This window comes from Echinococcus granulosus (assembly GCF_000524195.1).
Source record: "Echinococcus granulosus chromosome Unknown EG_S00125, whole genome shotgun sequence".
NCBI lineage: Eukaryota > Metazoa > Platyhelminthes > Cestoda > Cyclophyllidea > Taeniidae > Echinococcus > Echinococcus granulosus.
Genome location: NW_020170505.1, coordinates 129,723 through 151,775, shown reverse-complemented (window position 1 = coordinate 151,775; position 22,053 = coordinate 129,723). Strand labels below are relative to the sequence as shown.

General features: G+C 41.1%; 5 protein-coding genes across 5 annotated transcripts in view; 3 read left to right on the top strand and 2 right to left on the bottom strand. All coding sequences in view use genetic code 11, as the record gives it.

The window, feature by feature from the left end:
* The window catches only part of EGR_08949 (hypothetical protein), a gene marked incomplete at both ends in the record, with an annotated part of 4,350 nt that extends 849 nt beyond the window's left edge, over positions 1-3,501 (top strand). The window contains 5 exons of the mRNA XM_024498198.1: positions 54-129; positions 1,836-2,018; positions 2,054-2,107; positions 3,257-3,321; positions 3,402-3,501. Coding sequence (XP_024347397.1) covers positions 54-129; positions 1,836-2,018; positions 2,054-2,107; positions 3,257-3,321; positions 3,402-3,501 — 478 coding nt within the window. The remainder of the gene's footprint in view (positions 1-53; positions 130-1,835; positions 2,019-2,053; positions 2,108-3,256; positions 3,322-3,401) is intronic.
* Positions 3,502-4,518: 1,017 nt separating this feature from the next.
* EGR_08948 (Monocyte to macrophage differentiation protein) lies at positions 4,519-7,415 on the top strand (the record flags this gene model as incomplete). Its single annotated transcript, XM_024498197.1, has 6 exons — positions 4,519-4,536; positions 5,632-5,870; positions 6,128-6,202; positions 6,930-7,034; positions 7,073-7,142; positions 7,233-7,415. The coding sequence occupies 6 exons, from the start codon at positions 4,519-4,521 to the stop codon at positions 7,413-7,415; spliced, it is 690 nt and encodes a 229-aa protein (XP_024347396.1).
* Positions 7,416-9,839: 2,424 nt separating this feature from the next.
* On the bottom strand, positions 9,840-10,193 carry EGR_08947 (Cytochrome c oxidase subunit 6B; the record flags this gene model as incomplete). The annotated part of the gene is made up of 3 exons (XM_024498196.1): positions 9,840-9,896; positions 9,928-10,042; positions 10,078-10,193. The coding sequence occupies 3 exons, from the start codon at positions 10,191-10,193 to the stop codon at positions 9,840-9,842; spliced, it is 288 nt and encodes a 95-aa protein (XP_024347395.1).
* Positions 10,194-10,879: 686 nt separating this feature from the next.
* On the top strand, positions 10,880-12,902 carry EGR_08946 (60S ribosomal protein L10; the record flags this gene model as incomplete). The annotated part of the gene is made up of 5 exons (XM_024498195.1): positions 10,880-10,928; positions 11,816-11,867; positions 11,904-12,209; positions 12,240-12,402; positions 12,732-12,902. The coding sequence occupies 5 exons, from the start codon at positions 10,880-10,882 to the stop codon at positions 12,900-12,902; spliced, it is 741 nt and encodes a 246-aa protein (XP_024347394.1).
* Positions 12,903-13,728: 826 nt separating this feature from the next.
* EGR_08945 (Dolichyl-diphosphooligosaccharide--protein glycosyltransferase subunit DAD1) lies at positions 13,729-14,127 on the bottom strand (the record flags this gene model as incomplete). The annotated part of the gene is made up of 1 exon (XM_024498194.1): positions 13,729-14,127. The coding sequence occupies one exon, from the start codon at positions 14,125-14,127 to the stop codon at positions 13,729-13,731; it is 399 nt and encodes a 132-aa protein (XP_024347393.1).
* Positions 14,128-22,053: the final 7,926 nt, after the last annotated feature.

Here is a 22,053-nt window from a genome sequence, read left to right as displayed (position 1 = left end):
GTACTCAGGATCTACCGTAGTTACCTCACTTGAAATTTCGAACACTTTTTTAGAGTTGAGAAAATTAACAAACTTCGGCTTTACAGGATTTCGATAATTTGCTTTGTTGGACGACAAAAATTTGATTCAGTTAGAAAAAGACATTAGTGCGTATCGTCAAAAGAATTGAACGATTTCCATCTTCGCATTTACCTTCTAAATGTATAAAATCAAAAAGGAGTATCTGCACATATCTTAAACGTTGGGTGTAACAGTTGCCGTTACAGCGGAGGTCGCTGTGAAGTCTCAACATGAAAGGAACCGTGTTGACACAAGGTGGGTATTGTAAGTGGAAAGCACGCACCTCTGAGCACAAGCTGATGTTGGTCCAGACGTATAATTAGTATTTTGAGATACCTCAAAGAAGTGGCCTTTCTAAAACCGTTTCACAGACATGGGGGGATGAGGGGAAGACTGAATGTGAGTGCTTGATTCGAGACAGCCTTGAGTTAAGAAAGACGTGAAAGGTAGGTGCGAAAACAATAGATTAGAACACTAAGTGCCATATAGTTATCGTAAATGAAGAGAATGATATCGATGATATTAATAGTGACAAGTTTTTTAAATCAATGGGATCAGAAAGTTTGGGAGTAGTAGGCAATTGTTTCAATGTGTCAAATGAGTAGTTTTTTCCGGGAATTTGGTCACCCTTGCACTTCAATACCCCGTGGAAGTGTAAGTCCTGAGTCGCAATAGCCATAAAATGAGAGCATAAATTGGATCATGCTTAAAGCGGACGGAACTGCGTACTGTCATGCGACGGATACGCTGGACAAAATACCTGTGCCGGTATCCCATAGACATCATTAGGCAGTAGGTGTGCTTGATATAAGATGAAAGTCTCTAGCGGAGGGCAACCTAAGTTAACGCCAAACTTTCTGCATTCCGGGATGTAAATCGCGAGAACTGAAGAATGACAGCTGAAGGAAATACAAGAAATCTTAATGCTTTTTAAATTCGTTTTTGCTCCGCCTAATGATGGCTTTAAGTTTATTAATCCACCTACCCCGTGGGGTGACAGCGGAAATGGGATCATAAGAACAAATGCTTCGTTAATTGCTACTAACATTTGCACATTCCAGTAATGCGAAGAAGGTAGCTATAAGAATTGGCAAACCTTCTTAGATGTCCTTCAAGCATTTTTGTGATGAAATGAATGCGGCTTAATTTATTTATAAACAGGTTGGGCTTTCAATCTGCCTTAAGGGAATATAATTTAAAAGCATTTCTAACATCTTCAGTGTAGCAAGAGGTCCTAATTCAATAAGTATTCCAAGATACAAAACCTCTCAAATTCTTCGGTCCTTGCTGTTAAATTGAAGTATGAATGAAAAGGATGCCTATTAATACAAAAACGGGAATTACATGCTGCAGGGTTGTAGGCTATAGAGACAAGTCAATCCAAAGGTTTTTTATTCATTTTACATAATCTAATGTAAAAGTAAAACCATAGTTAGGTGTTCCAACACCTTTGCAGCTATAACTAAATTGCGTTTCCATTCAAGGAAGGGCAGTTGAAATGTCTAATGCCTGTTAATCATGCGGAACAATTTAAATTTAGCTAGACTCAGGTAGGTCCCATCACTACACCCGTTAATACCACCATTTATGCATATTTTGGGCTAAAATGATGCTTTTATATGTCAAGCTGAACAAAGGCTATGATAATGCCAATGGCCGGTAGCTTTAAGTGATTTTCAAGAAGTTTTGCAAATCTTCAAGCAATTTGGACTCATAAAATGTCAAATGGAAAATTGAAGTTGATCTGCATGAAAAATTCAAAAGTATAAAACTAGGAATCGATTGCAAGCAAACAATTTCAAATACAATTTTACAGAGTTTGTCTAAAAGAGTTTTACCGACAACGGCATCTTAAGTTCCGCACCATAGTTAAGCCTCAAACAGATTGTGGTGTGAAACTAGGGCCTAAAAATGTCATTCCATTCCTCTACGAGAATTTGACCACTCTGATCTCTAAAGTAAAGAACGAAAAAACATGTCAAACTGCTTTAAGAAATGTTTGAGATGTTGTATCAGTAATTCGAAAACGGAAGCATCAAATAAAGCGGTAAAAAAATGTAGATAGCATTTTGAAAAAGGGTGACTATTTTTCGAAATACTAAACCATCAACCGCAATTATCACTTGGCGACGCCACCGAAAAACTCTGTAAAATTATAGCGATCTCATATAGCGTCACTTGCTAAATGAGCAGTTCAAACGGAATAAAATGCGAAACCTCCTCATTTAACTATTTCCAGCTTTTGCAGTCAACACTATCTTAAAGATGAAGAGTACTAAGTTTCTGCAAAATTATGAAGATGAGAGTACACAAAGAATTTAACTACATCTTAAAAGGAGTAATGAATTCGAGAAGAAAAGGTTACCAAAGATAGGTAAATATCGGATGGATAAATAGATTGGAGAAATGTATGAGAAAAAGAAAAAAGTACGAGTAACTTCTACAATTTAATCTTCAAAGGAGACGCTCAAAAGGCAACACAGAGACAGGAAAAACGAAGTATCCTCCAAACTCACCTTGAGAGGCACTTCAAGAGCCTCCTCGTCAAGGAGAGTGATCCGGTGAATACGCGTGGTGCGGAGGCCCGAGGATGTGGAATCCCGGGGTCGTGGAAAGGTACTTCGACGAGCCAGACTTGCCCCACGCGAGCGGGTGGTGAAGGCTGTGGAGGAGGAGGTAAATGTGATAGACAGTGCCGCATTTTGAGTTGTGCTATCCCCCTCGTCATCCCTCCGATAGGACAGAGTGGCGCTGCGTGCCGAACGCGACTGTGGCGGTTCGACGTGAAGGACGGTATTGGTAGAGGAGATGTTGGAAGAAAAGGTATTCTCCTGTTAAAGTAAGGATAGAAAGAGATTTTGGAAGTCATTATGAAATGGCAAAGTTCTGAAACCTCAGAAGCTATTAAGCGGTAGTAGATATCAAAGAGAGAACCTCACCCTGGCGGAAACGACCGAAGATGAGGTGTCAAGGTCAGAATCCTCAGGAGTGGCTAAAGGCAGTTGCGGCGGTCCATTGTATGCGGGCAGGAAGTGCGGAATTGGGAGGGTTAATTGGTTCCGTCTAGGGTCCGCATTCATGTGTGGAAATGTTGGTTTCAGTATCAAATCCTGATTAGTAAGTGAAAATATGTAAATTTGGGGAATGGGAATGTGCATCTAATTAAAACGCTTTTTTAATAGTAACACTTTCACAGAAAATAACTATTCAATTTGGATATTGGCAGCATCTCCATAACAAAATATCAAATTGTCATGAAAAGTTAGGATTCCAGCAATAAAAATCCGTTCCACGCACACCAATCCAGAATAAACAAATGTTATTTCCACAGATATTCAAAGCTCAAAAAAGGAGGCTTCGCAGTATAAGAAAAAAATGAAACCTAAAATACGAGCCCATTTACTTACTCATGAAGAAGGTAAATGTTGGTCAGTGGTTTGAAATAATTACACAAAACTGTGCGGAAATGTAATCAATTGGGTGTAAGGGGCAAATTTTACTGGTAACACTTGGGTTAGCAAGAAATATGGTTTCAGCGATAGCGTATTGCCTAACCAAGTACGGAATACAGCTTGAATCATCCCAAAAAAGAAAAAAAGGGAATTGCTTGCATGGCCTAGAAAATTAAACACAATCCGACACCCTATTTCTTCACCAGCAAAATTCAGACAAATACCCTCACTTTGGAATGTGGTAAAATTTTCAAATATTCGTATGACAAAGCTGAATATAATGAAGTGACAGACTGTCTAATAAATGCATAGAAGCAGACATCAGCTTAACTTATTAATGTATAAAATGCTACTAATAATTGAAGCATGCGATCCTTTCCTCGGAGTGTGTTAAAAAGCAATTCCAGCGTAAGATTTATTATTTATGGTAAAAAATCTAAACGCTTTATAAAAATAACCTTACTGAGTTTCAATGATTCCAAATAACTGAAATAGTGCAAATAAACGTGCATGGAAAGGTAAAGCTGTGAAACGCCTGGCAGAAATTAGATGTGGCTAATAATAAGGCTTGAATCGAAAAGGGCATGTAAAACAGTACCATAAGAAAAAGTAAATCGCCCAAAAGATCAATCGCTATGATCCCTAAATGAAGATAATCCAGTAACTCGGACCTGGGTTGAAAACAGATACATGCAAAGCAAAAGGTGGATGGATTTGGAGGCAAAAGTCAAAAGCCAACACTTATCCGAATGCTTCAGGCACGTCTACACGGAAACGCATTTGATATGAAAGGCGAGACACCAATTATTCATTAACAGTATTCTAATAAACAAGCGACGACATACAGGCCGTACACAAGCGTGGACACAAGTGATAAATGCAAACAAGTTCGCGTTTAAAGGCAGGTATTATGAAAGACTGCTGCACTGAAATTCATCTAAAAGCGGCTTAGAGACCTGAATAGAAATGCCCCCATGTCGGAGATAACTCTCCCCAGCTCAGCGCTATGACCTTCGTAGTTTCAGTGAGGGGCTAGTAATTAAATCAAAATAAGGTAGCCAGAGAGCCTTAAGATTGCTTCTTGACGGCATTAATAATAAACTGGGATTATAGGAGAAGTAAAATTATTCCAAAACTCTACAGTAATAATGCAGATGGATTCCTCTACAAATGTGCTTTGTGACAAGCTATCCTAGCAATTTTCGCGAGTTGGAAATATGTTACGATTTAAGGACATAAGGTTTTTAGATGAGGCACTTGTGCCGTTATTTATTTAACTCCTTATAAACAAGAAATGTCCTGGACGCCTAAAAAGTAGGGTTTGATCGCAATTTTTACAATTGCAAAATTACTAAATTCACAACGATTTAGTATCCACAAGATCCTACTATTTAACGTTGAAATTATGTACTTAATAAAGTTGTGTTTAACCTGGTGAATGGTTAGTGCAGCGTTCATCACTGGTCTGGCCTAGGGTCCTTTGCTCACTTTCCGTTCTTTTTGATATCGGTTTGGGAATAAGTCTTGTTCTTGGCTTCCTAGATTTGCATCTCAAGGCACTTTTTTTTACCACTTGATATTGTTTCTTCTCAGTACTTCGATCGTCTACTACAGTTTCATTTCTATACCCCCCGGTCGTTCATCAATATGTTTATCTAACAGTTCCATAACCGTTTTTTGTAAGTAGAATGGGTTCTTGGTCCCCGCCTTTTTCCTGGTAGTATAGGCTCCTGAATCAATAAAAATCAACTGGTCACTTCTCAACTCGATTAATGGATCTCTTTTGGTGTTTTCTGGTCATGATCAACACATGAATTCACTTTTGTATTCCCTATTTCATTCAAACCTACTAGTGGTTTTTGCGTGCTTACGTATAGATGTCTTAATCTCTTCGCATATCCGCTTTTGTTACTTTCATTATGATACTCATGTTATTATCCCCTGAAGTGCCTTTGAACAAGTTGAAAGTTTGTTACTGATAAAAGCACATTTGGAATTTGATAGTGTGTCAAGTGCACTTGCTGTCGTTCTGCGCTTTTAAACCACTTGATCACTGCACAAGTTTCACACATTGGCTATATAAAATGACGGTATAATTAATTTGTCTTGTTACTTTGAGGTGGGGCACTTTTCAGCCGCAGAAGGATGGGCCTACCTGCCAACTGGCCTGGAGAAAGTCGCCAACTGCGTTACTCACCTTCCTCTGATACCCGTCAGTGTCTACCTAGCCGCCAGCCTTATCAACAAGACAAGGACTTCCACTGAACTACTGGTCGCTGGTATCTATGGTTCCGCTCTTGTCTCCCTTTTTGGAGCCTCCTCCGCCTATCACTTCTGCACCCTTTTCCCCACCAAGAGGTGACCCAGTCGCTATTGCTTCTATTCGCTTATTATTCGTCTGATCAACTTAGAAGAAAGCTGATTTTTACTTGAGTGGTGCTGTTAGAGATAGCTGCAATTACCCCACGTTCAGTGGCGATTTTTATTGTGGTTTGCGGTATTCATTTTTTAATGAGCAGAACATGTGCGCTTATTCGCGTTTGTTCGCCTATTCTAAGTAGTTGAAACTAAAAACTGTTTTAAACTCAAGCAATATTTTTGTGTACTTTCTGTAGCCGCTACCACGATCTCCTGCATTACTTCGATCGTCTAGTCATATTCGTTTTCATCGCCGCTTCTTATACTCCTTGGTTCGTTGTTTTTTACTTGTTTAATAAAGGTCGTCTGTTACAAATACTTAGTCTGTATTTAAAACTCGTTTTTTGTCCTATGGATACCAACATGTAGTCCTTCATATCATAGCTGATTGTTATATTACCCACGATGTAAGACCTGAGGAGTAAGGCCGTCGTTAACGAACATTACGAATACCAAGAATATTTACCCCTTTCAAAATATCCAAATGCGCTGATTATCCGTGTGAAAGATTGCTTAAGAAGTATGTGTTGACTAATTTTCTTTATGTTGTGCTCTATTAGTTAAAATAAGTGGTAATTTGTGGTCAGCTTTTAATCAGTCCATTTCTTCAAGTAGATTGCTTTTCGCTTTGCATCTATTTCCTCTTTGCCAATCCTACATTGTGCTTTGTAAAATCTAGTTCGCCGGCATTTTGGCGTTAAAATCTCGTTTGATTTGTAAACCTTGCCCAATTCAACTTAAGTTGATTTAATTAATAACCCTTTTCTTGACTTGTTGGCACAGATCTTGAAAAGTGTAGTAATTAAGGTCTGAGGTAGAAAGGGAATGAAAAAAAGCTAGACAAAGTCTGATTTTCATTTGAAAATAAATGAAGTAGTTTATTGCAATCCTGTACAACACGTCTAGGTGACTGCTTCTTGTTTTCCTTGGGATATAATTGCCATTTTAAACAATTAATAGTGGTTTTCTCTCAGATCCTTCTACTTTATTGTGTTTAAGGCTTGTGCTGCGTGAATTCGAGATGGACATTGGTCTCCTCGTACTGAAGGCTATTTGGACAACTGCTCTAGGTGGTGCTGTATATCAGTATTTTTACCGAGAAAAGTAAGTAAACAACACCACCATCACGTGACTTCCTTTAGGTGGAGGCTTTTAGGCCTCATCTTCTACCTCACACTTGGTTTGCTACCGGCTATTTCCGTCGCTTATCTGGTTAGACCTTGTTATTCTGCTGCGTTTTTTTGTATCTACGTGAATACATGTCTTCTACTGACTGATAATAAGTCATTGATCTGGTTGTAGAAAGATATGTCTGGAATTCGAATTGTAGCGCTGGGTGGACTGATGTATGTCACGGGGACTATCTTCTTCAGAATGGACGGTGTGATTCCAATGGCACATGCAATTTGGCACTGCTTCGTTGCACTGGCTGCCTACATCCACTTCTCAGCAATCGACCAGTACCTCTACTCCCACTTAATTTGAAACAATGGAAACGTTGCAAAAGCAGCTCATTGCTTTGGCACCATTTATCAAAGTATTATTCAATCTGACGCTTTCACTTCTTCCACCTCTTTTTTCTCTGCACCAGCGTTATAATTTAGCCGACTTGTTAATCATTTATGCCTTTAATTTGTGCTATATGTTTGGTGAATGTCAGTCCAGGACATCATATTGAGGAACCCCCTCTATTCCTGATAATAGCCAGAAGTCACGTGCTGCTGTTTTTTTTAAAGTAAATGAAGGCCATCTTGTTGGGAAAAGCCTTTGGTGGATTGTAATATGAGCAATGGGACAAATATTTTACTCCTTGCTGATGGGGCCTACAATCTTAGAAATGACGTGTCTGCTTCGACTTCTTGAAGGTTTCGACAAGTTTCTCCCCTCAGCGCCTCTGCTGGAGTCCTCCCTTAACTTGTGGTAGTGGCCACAGCACCATAAGCACGAAGTGGCCCATCATTCACTCGACGATCGCAGACGCGAATGGTGAGCTCGTGTCTTACCGCAGCCTTGCTTCTTGGCTATTCTGGTTAGAGATCCCATAGTATCATGCTCACAAGAACACAAAATTGTATTTCGCTTACGCAGTTTGGGAGAGTCGAGGATGTAAACTTGATGACCGAACTTTCGTGCATTAACGAGTGGAAACAAGCTCCACTCCTTTCACATCGTGCGAACTTACCGCCCTTGAATTGTCTACGGACTGACTTGTGAAGGTGAATGCCACATGTGTCCCAACGGAGAGAGGTGGGGTACGTGACCAATTATAATTGAGGCAGAGACCGCGCACGCGTGCGGCCGTGTCTGCTTTGTGCGTGGTGCATCGCAGCCGGAATTGTTTAAAGTACTACTATTTTGTCAGAGGCCAAGCTCCACAGCTGGGGAGGGGAATCTCCCTCCCCCCTTCTTCTCCCCATGGAAAGCAGACAAGACTGACCAGTCAGTCAAGATTTTTATAATAAGAAAAAGAAGAAGGAAATCACCAGGGGTGATCTGACGAGTTCGAGGACTTGTACACTATTTAAGGCGTGGGAAATAGTTTGTACATTCTCTAACTATACAGAGTAAGTTGCACTTCATGTGTGGATAATGAAGATATGATGGTCTGTGCGGTGGGGTGCCCTTCGAGGTCTGCACGTTTGAAGTTCGTCCTTCTCCTGCAGCCTGCCTTGAGGTTACTCTATTTATTGCGCTTGGCACTCTTGTCAAACAAGCAGCAGGCAGCGCCGATCTCCATTATAGAAAGCATGAAAGGTGTCACTCAATCTGCCACCGCATGGTGTTGCAGAGACTCTGAGAGGAAGTCAGTGCAATTTAACAGAAAACAGAAGCCCCAGTCTACTTACACTACTCCACTCTGCTATCCATGCAATTATGTGACGAGTAATTGTAACTCCTCAGGCTGAAAATTCAAGCGAACTGCAGAAACATGATAAATGCTCCATTAATTCTGCGATAATCATAAACAGCATTCAAGCCAAAAAAGGCTAGTTATCTGATTGATGCACATTTTTACTTTAATTTAACATTTTGCCAGCACACATCATTCGCTTCGACTCTGCACGATTGTAAGTTATTATTATCCAGCCACCCCCAGCGTATTTGTCACTCATTTTTATAAACAGATCTGCGGATTGATCTTCACAAATGTCAATCACCCCATTCCGCGGGATTGAAGACGAGGATACCAACGCAATTTTGCCTAAATGGTAGAATCTAATTCAACACGACAGCAAATAAACTATTCAATTAGATATTATTCCATAACACGCTGCCAAAGCCTGTTCTACTTACTGAGGCTCTTCCAATGGTATGTGCGAATGAATACATTAGAAAGCAACGAAAGCAAGGTCGATCTCGGCCCTCCTACTGCTCAGGGGATGCCTTTGCACGCGGCAACGCGTTCGCGGAATCAACTCCTAGTTTCAATACTCCAAACTGTAAGTACACAACTCAACGCCAATTACCGCATTATGTGGCCGTATAAGGGAATATGTAAGCTAACCGGCGGACAAGACTCAGACCTGGTAACACCAAGAAATCCAGATACACAAAGAAGTGTAGGATCAGGCGTTGAAATTCGTCTGTACGAGGTCCGAACCATGGATACAGGGGCAGTTGGAAGTTACATTAGCCTTACCACCATCATTGGTTAGAGGCAATAAATAAATAAAGGCTCCCGCCTTGGATTCTCAAATACTAGATTAATTTGGGGTCTATTATTGTCCCCTCAAACACAAATCTAAGGGAAGAGAGAATTCTTTCACTTATACTGTCCAAACGTTTCAGGTTGAGGATAAGAATACACCAGGAAACGTGTACCACGAAAAGCGCATGTCCAAGTTACTGAGAAAAGTTAATTAGGCATTAGGTAAATTAACGAGTCGAACCGGACGTGGCCATAAGTATTCACTCAATCTTATATGGAAACGTTCCGTTCTCCACCTGTTCATCCCATGCTTCAACCTATGAAGTAATCATAAAAAGACAAACGAACCATAAAATTAGGGCACAAATCTTTGTAAGCGAACTTAAAATAATTGCATGGCTTATAGTCTTCGCCGTAGATACGGGTACAGCGATGGAAGTCGATGAAATTCTGCAAGCAATTTCTGCAACAATATGAATAGTTAGAAAAGTGGGTTACCTAGTTTGATTAATATTGGGAAATCGAGGGTCGTGAGGAGTCGTTTTAAGAAATGAATAATCCCCGGTTTCCTTAGCCTCCCTGGCTTGTCTGCGGAATTCCTCAATGTCAACCATGGCTCGACGGCAAAACCAGTAAAAGCGCTGCGCGCTTCAGAAAAGAGCCAATCACGATTCAGGTGCTAAAGTGGTCATTCGTAAAAGAAAAATATCACCTAAGGGAATTGAAAAATGGTTAAAAACATACGAGAAGAAATCGAGGTAGGAAAACAAACTGCATAACCTTCTGTGTGGGGATTCTTGATTACTCATTGTCATTAGAAGCAGAAAATATCACCCTATAAGCATACCTACAAGTAATAAATGCAATCACATTCGCCTTTATTACAAATGGTTTATTTTTTTTAAGGGATATTATTCAAGAACAGGTTTGTATTGAGGAACTACAAGCAAATGCTCTAAACGAGTATGTTAGGCTCAGCAGCAATTTATTCAATGTCTTCGACTAAATTTGTTTTTATTAGGACTATTGACAATAGCTAAACAATAAAGTTAACTCGTTCTTTTGACTCCCGATAGGAAAAATGTGTCATTTAAGGCGCTACGATCTCATCTCCTCCAGAGGGCTTGGCCTCCTGGACGCGGAAGTTGTCGCGATCCCCTATGTTTGCTGTCAATTCACCACCAGAAGTTGATAGGATTTATTAATATTATTATTATTGCTGAGTGTCTTGGCGGCTACTACACTACCTCTATTGTAGACGTAAGTCAATTCAGATCATGGAATTGGACTTTAGAGCAGTATGCAGCACTGGCTTCCAGCCAAAGAAGCTGCAGCCTACATTTGTCGATGTATGATTCGTTGGGTACTTCTTTAACAATGCTGTTTAAGACGTCTAAAAATCAGTCAAATTTAATGGGAAATTTTAAAGTACTGGTGTAATGCGATAGTGGCTTATCCCCCCGCATTGGTGAGGTGTAACTTTTGTGCTTCAAATTAGCCTTCGTGCACCTCGCTAGGCGAACTGACCTTTTAGACCATCCCAATTGTAATACGATAGTGGTTTATCCCTCGGTTCTGGTGAGGCGCCACTTTTGTACTTTGAACTAGCCCCCTTGTACCTCGCTGGGTGGGCTGGCCTTTGGGCCATGCTAGTAGCCCAGACACCTTCTCCGTGCTCAATATATATATATATTCTGCCCGAGTATTGTGTCTTCTTTCGTCTTCAGGCAGTCTCGGGACACTACACCAATAGCCCAGACAGCCTCTTTGCGTTGTATATATATTCTGCCTCAATATTTTGTCTTTTTTTGTATTCTGGGGTCCCGTGACGCTACAAATAGGCCCCAAAACGTTAATTGCACACTTTAAAAAATGAACATATGGCAGTATTGGCAAAAAAGCTGAGTGTGTTCTATAATGCTTTGTTCCTTTTAAAATTTTTCGTTTGCATGAACCCCATAAATGAGACAGATGAAGACAGCCCTCATCTCTTTAATGCAGCCATAAATAAGGAAAAAAAATAAGTTTGTTATACACACTCAATTGTGCACGTGTTTACGATAACTGGTAAGTTCATAGGATTCATTTTTAAGTAGATCATAATAAGATCTGTCAATATCAAAAATTTAAAGTAACTTTAGTAGTAATTTTAAATATTTTAAAATAGCGTATATATTTTTTATAACAATGCCAAATTTTTTAATCCTAATTTATTTCTTTTGGTTGTTTTAAGCAGCTGCCACTTCTCTGGCCCACGGTTTAAGAATGGGGAGGCGTCCTGCTCGATGGTAAGGCGTTCCCTGCATATTTACTTCGCCACTTAGCTACCGCTATTGTAAAAACAAGCCCTATCCCAAATCGCGTTTCTGTCGTGGTGTTCCTGATCCCAAGATCAGGATATTTGATCTCGGCAAGAAAAAATTTGGTGTAGACGAATTCCCGCTTTGTGTTCACATGCTCTCCGATGAGTATGAACAACTTTCAAGCGAAGCTTTGGAGGCTGCCCGCATTTGCGCTAATAAATATCTCGTGAAGTACTGTGGCAAGGATGCTTTCCATCTTCGTGTGCGTGTGCACCCGTACCATGTTGTGCGCATCAACAAGATGCTGTCCTGCGCAGGCGCCGATAGGTAAATTCGTGTACTTATTTTTAATATTAGATTGCAAACTGGTATGCGGGGTGCCTATGGTAAGCCCCTGGGCACTGTCGCCCGTGTTAACATCGGCCAAGTCATAATGTCCGTTCGTGGCAAGGACGTGCACAGACCGCAATTCATTGAGGCTTTCCGGCGTGCTAAAATGAAGTTTCCCGGTCGTCAAAAGGTAACATTTGTGGCCAGAGCCTTCTGCATCAGTGTGTACTGTTATTCTGTTAGACTAACAGAAGGTACGATGCAACATTGAAATTAACTGGCGCCTTGTGCTCCGGTTAGTAACAGTTGCTATTTTCTATCACTTTTTAAGCTTATTCGTACTGTGCTGGATATGCGTCGTTGGTGTGTGCAAGCACACCATGAAATCATATCCCAAAGGGACGGCTAGTTAATTATGGTTAGCTTAACGCATTGCTCAGCCGACAACATCCCTGCTTCTTATGCCGACTAATTCCCCTTTTTATGCTTGGCTTTCAAACCGATTATGCACTTTTTTAGATTGCCGTTTCTCAGAACTGGGGATTTACAAAATGGAAGCGTGAAAATTTCCAAGAAATGCGGAATTCTGGTCGCCTCCAGTATGATGGTTCCAATGTCAAGTATTTTCCTAACCATGGACCCCTAACAGTCTGGAAAAAGACACAATCTGCACTCTTGGGTCTTGAATAAGGAAGTGGTTACAAATAAACTAGTTATCTGCAAAGGACTTAATGGATTTTTCCGGCTTACTATTGCCTAGCGTGATGAGTTGTGTACTCCTCTTGAAGTTCTTTCGCGCGTATTGACGTGCCAGAGGTATGATTCGTGGTGTGGAGGCGCTGCTCTCCACTGTTTTCACAGTAAAGGTCTCAGCTGCGGGTGTGCAAATGCGCTCTCCTTTGTTGTGTGCTGTTTGTGCTTCGAATAGCTCACGTCAACATTGTCCTAAATTTCTCAGTTTCCTTTTGGTAGGCTGGGTGCTAGGGTGTATAAGCCCCCCCAGGAGATTAGGCTCTGCGAATTCCCTGAATCACCATCCTGATTTCCTGGACTGCCTCGAATGGGAGGTGTGAGGACCCTTGCGGGGAATTTTGATGGGCAAACATGGCTACAGGGGCCATCGTGCTGATCACTGGCACATTTAACACAGCAAACCCCCACTAAATATTCTGGGGAGTTGGGTTGTTGATGCATGGCATCCGAGGTATAACGTATTTTCTGAGTTAGGAGTCGATGGGTTCAACTGTTTCAATGCGGCTAATCAAGTTTGCAAGGGGGCACGAAGGAGGACATATCTGCAGATCCGCTTCACCGATAGTAGACTCACCCGAACCACGCCAGAACACTTTATGGTACATGACCAATAATAGCCAGTAATAAATCTCAACAACGACTAACCTCCCGAGTGCAATACAAGCGGGGCCTGCGCATAACTACCAAAAATGAACAGTGGGAAAAAAAATAGGACGAATAGATAAACTAAGGTAGTCTGACTGTTATTTAGCATCATACAAACTCAGCCCATAAAATTGAATACGGCCAAGTGAAGTACAACATGAGCAAAAATGAAGTTTCCAAAGGCCCACTCCGGCATATAATCAGGGAACACATCAGCGTTCTGTGGGTTGCTGTGCATTCGCAAACAAACCGCCAATACGAACGATGCCACTGTAGAGATGAACCCAGCGAGAAAAGCATTGAATGGGAATGTTCCAACGGAGCAACAGTAGAGGAATTGAATAACACCGGTGATGAAAACGTAAACGAGATAGACATCAATCAACTTAAGTTCCAAAGCAGTTGTCTGTTGATATTCACGAAGAATATCGGAAATAACGGAAAGCATCAGTGGGCTAGCTCTGGGTATTTGTTGAACAATCTTTTCATTCTGGACCCTCGATTGCTTAGACGGCATTATGTCAGGTCCCACCGAATGGGTGTCAATTCTTGATTGGTTTAAAACCTTTTTCGAGATTACGCAAAAGAGGCGGGTAATTTTAACAAATAATGCCACTATTAACAAACCAGTTTTAGCATTTTTAATATATTGGAATTGTCAGGGACATTTAGTAGGGAAGTGCTTACTTGTCGATATTTGGATTATGATTAATACCTAGGAGAATGGTTAGAGTATAATGTGAGAATGTAAATTGACTCAATTTTTTGCGTTTGTTACCGAATTATACAGTTATTATTCTTTAGGTATGTCCATTTCTTCAGCCACTACCTTGCTGTGTGGTACTAGGATCTAACATAATTATTTCATAATCTATTTTGAGGAGCCAATAGAGATCGTATTAGGACTAGTCAATGCTCCATTTTATGCATTACCAAGGCTGAAATTCTTAGTTGCATTATTAACATCACGCGCTCAATCCGTCTATTGCCTTTTCGGACTTTTTTTACCGTCAAAATTTGCCAAAGCCACGCTAATGTTAGGCGCCAATCTGTAAAATCTAGTTAAGTAATGAAGTGACATCTTGCCTAGATATAGCCTCCCGAGACTCCCTGAAGACGAAAGAAGACACAATACTCGGGCAGAATATATATTTAGCACAGAGAAGGTGTCCAGGCTATTGGCATGGCCCAAAAGCCAGCCCACCCAGTGAGGTAAGTGGGGGCTAATTCAATGTACAAATGTTGCGCCTCACCAATACCGAGGGATAAAGCACTATCGTATTACATAAATACTTAAATGTAGTCGTAGGCCATCTGCTAAAACATAAACATGTAAAGGTAAGCAAAATGAATGCATAAATGATATCACCTACTTGGAAGCTGAATGGAAGCCTATAAAATTAGTGCAATATAGAAATCAAGAAGAGGTTCTTAGTTGTGACCCTATGCGGTCGCTCCAAGTGTTTGTTTAATCAATGGCTGCTGCAAATGAATAGATTTTAAGAATGCTTGTTAGAAAATAACCTGCATTCGCAGTTGATTATAATTTCAGTTTGAACAATAGAAAACCACCAAATGATCTTTCCTTATTATACTTTAGTGTAGCGTCCCGAGACTCCCTGAAGACGAAAGAAGACAAAATACTCGGGCAGAATATATATATTCAGCACGGAGAAGGTGTCTGGGCTATTGGCATGGCCCAAAAGGCCAGCCCACCCAGCGAGGTACAAGGGGGCTAATTCGAAGTACAAAAGTGGCGCCTCACCAGAACCGAGGGATAAACCACTATCGTATTGCATTAGCAGAAATAACGAGATGTATCACTGACAGTGAAGTCAAATGTCGTTAATGATCTAATATTTTGTCTAGACATTGGTTTTTAAGAGGTAAATTTGTTTCCGTAATCCCAAACTCTTCTATACCTCAGTACCACATGCTCTACCAAATACCTTTGGTTTGTTACGATTTCTGGAAGACTCGGGCCGCTGCATTAGCAGCAGCGATAACCGAACTCGGTCCAAAAAAGGCCAACATCCTTATTTCTGTGGTCGGATACTAGAACTTAATGTGGTAAAAGAATTGGCTTTGCTACAGATGATTGAATCCACAAAGACTTATCACAGAATGGTGAATGATTAATTCAGTCCTTAATGAACCTCCAAATCTAGTGACATTAAACTTCAACCACCCAAAAATGTTCTTTATGAAGATGCCTACGGTATTTACATAAAAATGTTAATCAAGTGAGCAAGCAATATTTCCTCCACTTCTCTATCGTTTGATTGGTATCCAGACAGATGTCTAGGGAGTACTAAAATGAGAAAAAAATTGCAAGAAGGAATGGATGCGGAATGTTAGCTCTATGGAATTATTTCAAACCCTGACACTTATTTACTGATTCTGCTTTGGGACAAATATCCTTACGACTAGCGATTGTCATAAAAGTTTCTTACGTTGTAGACCATTGTCCAGTCTTGAGCAGTATGGAGCGTTCCATACAGTTCACAAATAGTGCCAAACTCCTGATGTGGTGGAGTTGCCGAGGCACCTCAGTGGCGTCGGAATCAAATGCCTTCTCACAGGCAAGAAATTTAATGGGTGGCGTTCTCGATTTGGTTTGGTCTCTAAAGCACTGCCCATGTTGCGCTGGTCGGCACAGAGGGTTACCGAGAAGGAGCGCTGAGTGCAAACCTCAAACAAAGAGATGGACTATATAATGATTTGATATTTGATCTAACTACGCGTTTAACTATGGGGGCACTCCCGTCTACGTACGTTGTATTTACACATCGTGGCATGGCTTACTACAGCATCAAAGAAGGCTTGGGTCGCTGGGTCTATGGAACCACAAGTTCTTCTATACGTTGAGTCTAAATTTGCTCAATGACGAGCTATATCTTTGCGGCTACAGGCAGTATTCAGATTGCAGCAAAGTATCACAAAATTCTCTTTAATATTCACTACAGTTTGTTATAATCTGATTATGGGAATCTACATCAGTGTGTGATCTCGATGCATTTAAATTATTTGATCTACCACATATGTGCCTATTCGAAAAGTCCGCTGAGACTTCTCTGAAGCCGAAAGAAGACGCAATGCTCGGACAGAATATATACCACCTACGTACAGAAGGGATTGGGGCTACTAGCACGATCCGAAGATCAGGCTGCCCGAAGGAGATACAGCAGCGGAGCCCTAAGTGGCACATCACCAAACTATAAGATAAACAAACAAGTAACGTATTTTATTTAGCCCGCGTCAATTACTTTTCTTGAATGCAATATATTAAATCTAAAACTACCAGTTAAATTACTGCTACTCTTAACCAAAGCGAGGTGGGGATGGTTATTCTTAATACAGGATATTAAACCATCCGCGGCCGAAAACACTGTGGAACCCAACTAACCTGTCTGGCGTTTCCATCTTCACCGTATACATGGTTGTATCATTTACGGTATACATAGGCTTTCGCGTACGAAAAATCACGTTCAATCATGGAGGGCGTACCTTTTCCTCCAAAACTGCACACAAACTTGCACTGTTTAATGGATAACAACTTGGCAAACTTCTTGCTGGTCAGTTTCCATCCGCTTGGATCCCTGAAATAATGCCTCGGATTTCAGTAGTCCCGCACCGATGCCAAAGAGATGAAGCCTCCTCAAAGTTCTGGTTGAAATTAAACATCTCCCTCATTGCTATAAACTGGTCCTTATTTGAATTAGCTTGGATTCTGTCGCTTCTTCCACCGGATAAATCCAAGGCGCAAATATTTCAATGGGGTAGTCTGTATCACCGACCTGAAATATTAGACTGGAAGTTCAGCGTGTGTACACGTCTGCAGGCTGCCAATCGGAGGCACGGAGCGGTCGCATTTTGAGTGGCCCTTGCCACACAAAGACCACTAGAACAATTAAATTCAACCTGGACAACTATTAGCTAATCAAGGAAAACGAATCCTGGGTGAGATTTTTGCGAGGTCCTAGAATGTTTGACAAGTATTCCTGAAAAGGAAACCTCCAGAGGATTGAGACAGGAACGTATTTTAGGATCCGCGGTCACACTTAACCCTCTTCTACAAAAAAAGTATCAGTGATGAGATACGGAGGGCCTGAAGCTGTACATTATTATACCTTAATTACTTAGACAGACAATTTGACCTCAAGGAATGCACATAACACAAGGATTAGTAGCTTTACTAAAAGCCCTGAATTTATTATCCACATTAGCTAACATTTTTTGAAGTAAAACGGCCAAATCCTGTTTTCTCATGACAATAATTGATCAGAATTTCTGTCCAGAGATTAAAATCTTTGCTTCGGCTAATAAAACATTTAACTGGGTACTCAGTACATTTCTAGTGAGACTGCAAAACCCTTGCATTTTTTAAGACGACACACAAAAAATTCTCTGTTTTAGCAAATACACCTTTTCATGCCGAAAAAGCATCAAGATTCATGTGAAATGTGTCTATACTTCATTATTACTATGCATTCCCCTTTCGTGTGGCCCATGAAGCCGATCAAGTGAAAAGTAATTTTAGAATACGGTAAAAATGTCTTAAAAAATTTTTGCTAACTAAACACTTCTGATAGAATGCATGTTATATGGTTGAACACCAAATTTCATGTTCGTCTGTGAGTTGTTGATTGACAGGTGATTCAAAATACTTAGCTGACTTCGAAATACTACTAAAAAGTGTTTGTGTCAGATATTTTGATTTTTTTTTTATTTAAAAAGGAATTTCCCCACTTCTAAAGGAGGCTTAGAAAATCCAAAAAAATGTAACTATCCACTCAAATTGCTAAAAAGGAGATTTTTTTGGAACACTGTCAATAGTAAACACTTTTTGCGATCTTTTCACTTGTCTGCTCATGAATTAATACTTATTTTCATTGTAGCATGCCACGCCATGCCTTCCGAGATCGCTACGTCGGTGGTAACGGTAATCCAATCTGCTCCATGAAGACAAAATCCCCGTTATCGTTTGCTGAGTATGACATTCAACCATCGCAGAAGAATACATTCTACGATGGAGAGGCGAATCATTGGATTTGTTTCGAATTTAATTTTTGGAAAGCCAAGAGCTTCATGCTGCGGACAATGGCAACTGATGGGTCAGGACGGAGTTTCAAACAAGTTAAAACCTCAAAAGAAGAAGCTGAAATTGCAGTCTGAGAAAAAGTACGTAGAACATGCTCATGGTAGAACATCGCCCAGTTCTCAGTTGGATCACTCAGATCAATTTCATACTGAGACTGTTCACCTTACAGGAGGCGTGACATTCGGGAATCCCAGTCAAATTTTCTGTGTGCACCGCTATTGAAAGGCAGCTCTTTCTCTAGTCTGTGGATTCGGTGAAGTCGTCTTCATTTTATCTAAAGTCATGGGATAACCAATGGACATGAAACGCCGGAACCAACGCTCAAGAGAAGGGTCGGGCTATGGAATAGACTGCCATTCATTTTAACAATAAATTTAGGGGTACAGACTGTTCAATCTCCGTGGTTTTTACATTTATCTCGATGACGTGAAGTTCTACTCATGCCTGCAGCTTTCGAGCTCTTCTTCGACAGTAAGGACCTTTTAGGCCCTCAGAGTGATTTGGAGCGCTACAATAAAAAAAGAACATTTCTTTTGGATAGAATGAGTCCAATATTTGGTCAAACAAAATTTTGCCGCTAAGGTACTGATGACACAGGGTTTATCTGTGAGTAAAATATGGAAAACTGGAAAACGGCAGAAAAACCGTCACAAAGTGAGGAGCACCGAACGAATAACTGAGGGGAAAAGTGAAAGTAATTAATTTAAGTAGAGTGACCTAAATAGGACACCTAGATTTTTCCAACTAGAAAATCGCATATTACAATGAAAAAAAGGCAGGTCTAAAGAAGCTTTTTCGTGTTGAAAAAATGCGATTCTGACCCTGGTGTCACCCTTTGCCTCCTCTGCTTTTATAGTCTACTGTAATACGATGGTAGTTTATCCCCCAATATTGGTGAGGCGCCACTTTTTGCTTTGAATTAGCCCTCTTGTAGCTCGCTGGGTGGGCTGGCCTTCAGCCCATGCCAATAGCTTAGACACCTTCTTTGTGCTGAATATGTATTCTGCCCGAGTATTGTGTCTTCTTCCGTCTTCAGGGAAGTCTCGGGACGCTACATTGGTGGCAGTGGGAAGCGAACCCCATTCTTGAGGCCACGCATCCTGTTTTTAACTTCTGCGTGATAAACCTCAGCGGAGGGGAAGAAGTGCATATGCTATGGATGGGAGAATGGTGATGATGACCCCTAATAGAGGGTCAATGTTGACATCTTCCTCGGCATCTATCCTAGTCCGTGTTTTGCAGGAGAACCATTAACAACTGAAGCGACACTAGCCGCGAACCATCTGGAAGTTTCATTGCAGACTTTCCCTACCGTCTTCCATGCACCTGTATTAAATCCCGTCCTCCCTTACTCATATCTGCTTTTAGGCCAGTGTTCCTACATCCACCTATGGACACGCATGATGGCCGATGCAGTTCCCCGTCCTGAATCAAGTTCCTAAACCGGACGAAACCCTAGATCCAGTCAAGCCGCTAAGAGGGATCAGCGACGTTGAAGTTGCACGCTAATTTGGTGACTGGCACGGTCGGCTCGTGGGTGTTTCCTTACTGCACCGGCTACGTTGTAATGGCTGACGCGGGAGGGTCAGGGACGACGCTCAAAAGAGGAGGGAGGCTATGTAATACAATGGTGGTTTATCCCTCGGTATTGGTGAGGCGCGACTTTTGGACTTTGCATTAGCCAGTGGCCCAAACACCTTCTCTGTACTAGATATATATTCTGCCTGAGTATTGTATCTTCTTTCGTCCTTAGGGAAGTCTCGGGATGCTGCACTACCAAGATCACCTCCATGATCAGTGCCGTAGAATAAAGGTAAACTCTAATTACTTCCAGTAAAAAATTAGCTATCAGCACTGAAATTTTCGTATGTATTATTTTTGTAATTCTGCAGCTGAACTCGTCGATTTGGTCAAAATAAAATCAAAAACACAATGATTTGATTTTGTTATTTCATTGAAACCAACTTATGTTTAAAAACAATTGGACTAAATTTTAACAGGAAGTCGATAGAAATAAGTTAAAACAAAAGAGATGGGGCAGAAAATATGAAAGATTTCGCTATTTTGCGCAAAAAAATGGGAAGAATTTTATTATAAAGCAAAAGAATCTCTTAAGGTACCAACGTCATCATGATTTGAAATGATTCTTATTCGAGTGAAATCTTAGCGACTACCTGGTTCCGGAGTGTACTACTTAAAACAAAAGTGGCTAATTTTTAGGTCCACTTTAGATACTCAAAAGGAATATGCAACTCTGCACTTGACCCACGTTTATCAAACTCGAGCACAAAAAAGCCACGGCAGTTGGTTTACCTTTTTTGGATCACCTGGTACTCTAGCTACCGTACTTACAGATGTCACCTTGGTGTTTGTTTAAATGCACCTCTTAGGTGAGAAGAGAGCAGTGTACGCCAACTTCGTGGCTGAGCGGAGGCCATTGAATTTTTAGGCGGAAACAAACCCCAAATCCCTTTAACCCTGCTTCCTCATACGCATTAACAACACTTATCAAGTAAAAGGTGTTCTCTTCCAATCAATCTGTTCGTTCCAGAGGTGGAGGAGAGGGCTGCTGAACCCGTCACACCGATGGCAGCGTCGGCGGACCCTCCCCCGTCCAAGGCCGACATGGACCTTGCAAGGTAAACTGAAAACGCCAGACTTAACCTTTGTTTCACCCTCAACGTTAGAAAACACTACAGATCCTACACGCCCTCCCTTAGAACTTATTCTCGGTAGCCGTAAAAGTGAGGGTAGCCCTGCGACACTTCAGCTCAACTGGTCATCGAGCGGAAAGAACGAATGCTAACCAGAGGCAAAGAGGACCACTTGAAGAATCTACACCAACTGGCAGGGCGATGATTTCGCCACATACATAAAAATACAAGGGTTGGATAACCGTCTAATTAAGGCATAGAATCCCACTGTCTTGCACTGCATCAACTGCACCGGTCGGTTAAACCCGACACCTTTATACTCTGAAAGTAGGTAGGCCCTTCTTTTCCTTGTCGTGGCTCTCATTCATTCTTGGAATCATCATTCAATTTCGAAGAGCATTCACGCCGTTTCCTCTTGGACTCCCGTGAGGCCATATTAGTAGTAACTCTCAGGGCTCTCCTGCTTTTTACCAAAAGGTTAGGATTATTTCACCGGCTAGCAGACCAATACCAGTAGAAGGAAAGGGGAGACATCGTTACGTGTTAACACAGGCAAGAAAGCCCGGATAGTGAAAGTTCTTGAACGTCAGAACTTGGCTTGAGGTGCACTTTTTTAAGCCGATCTTTGACGTATCACCAAGGCCTTTTTAAATTTTGCAGAAGGTGCCTCCTTTACTTATCAAGACGC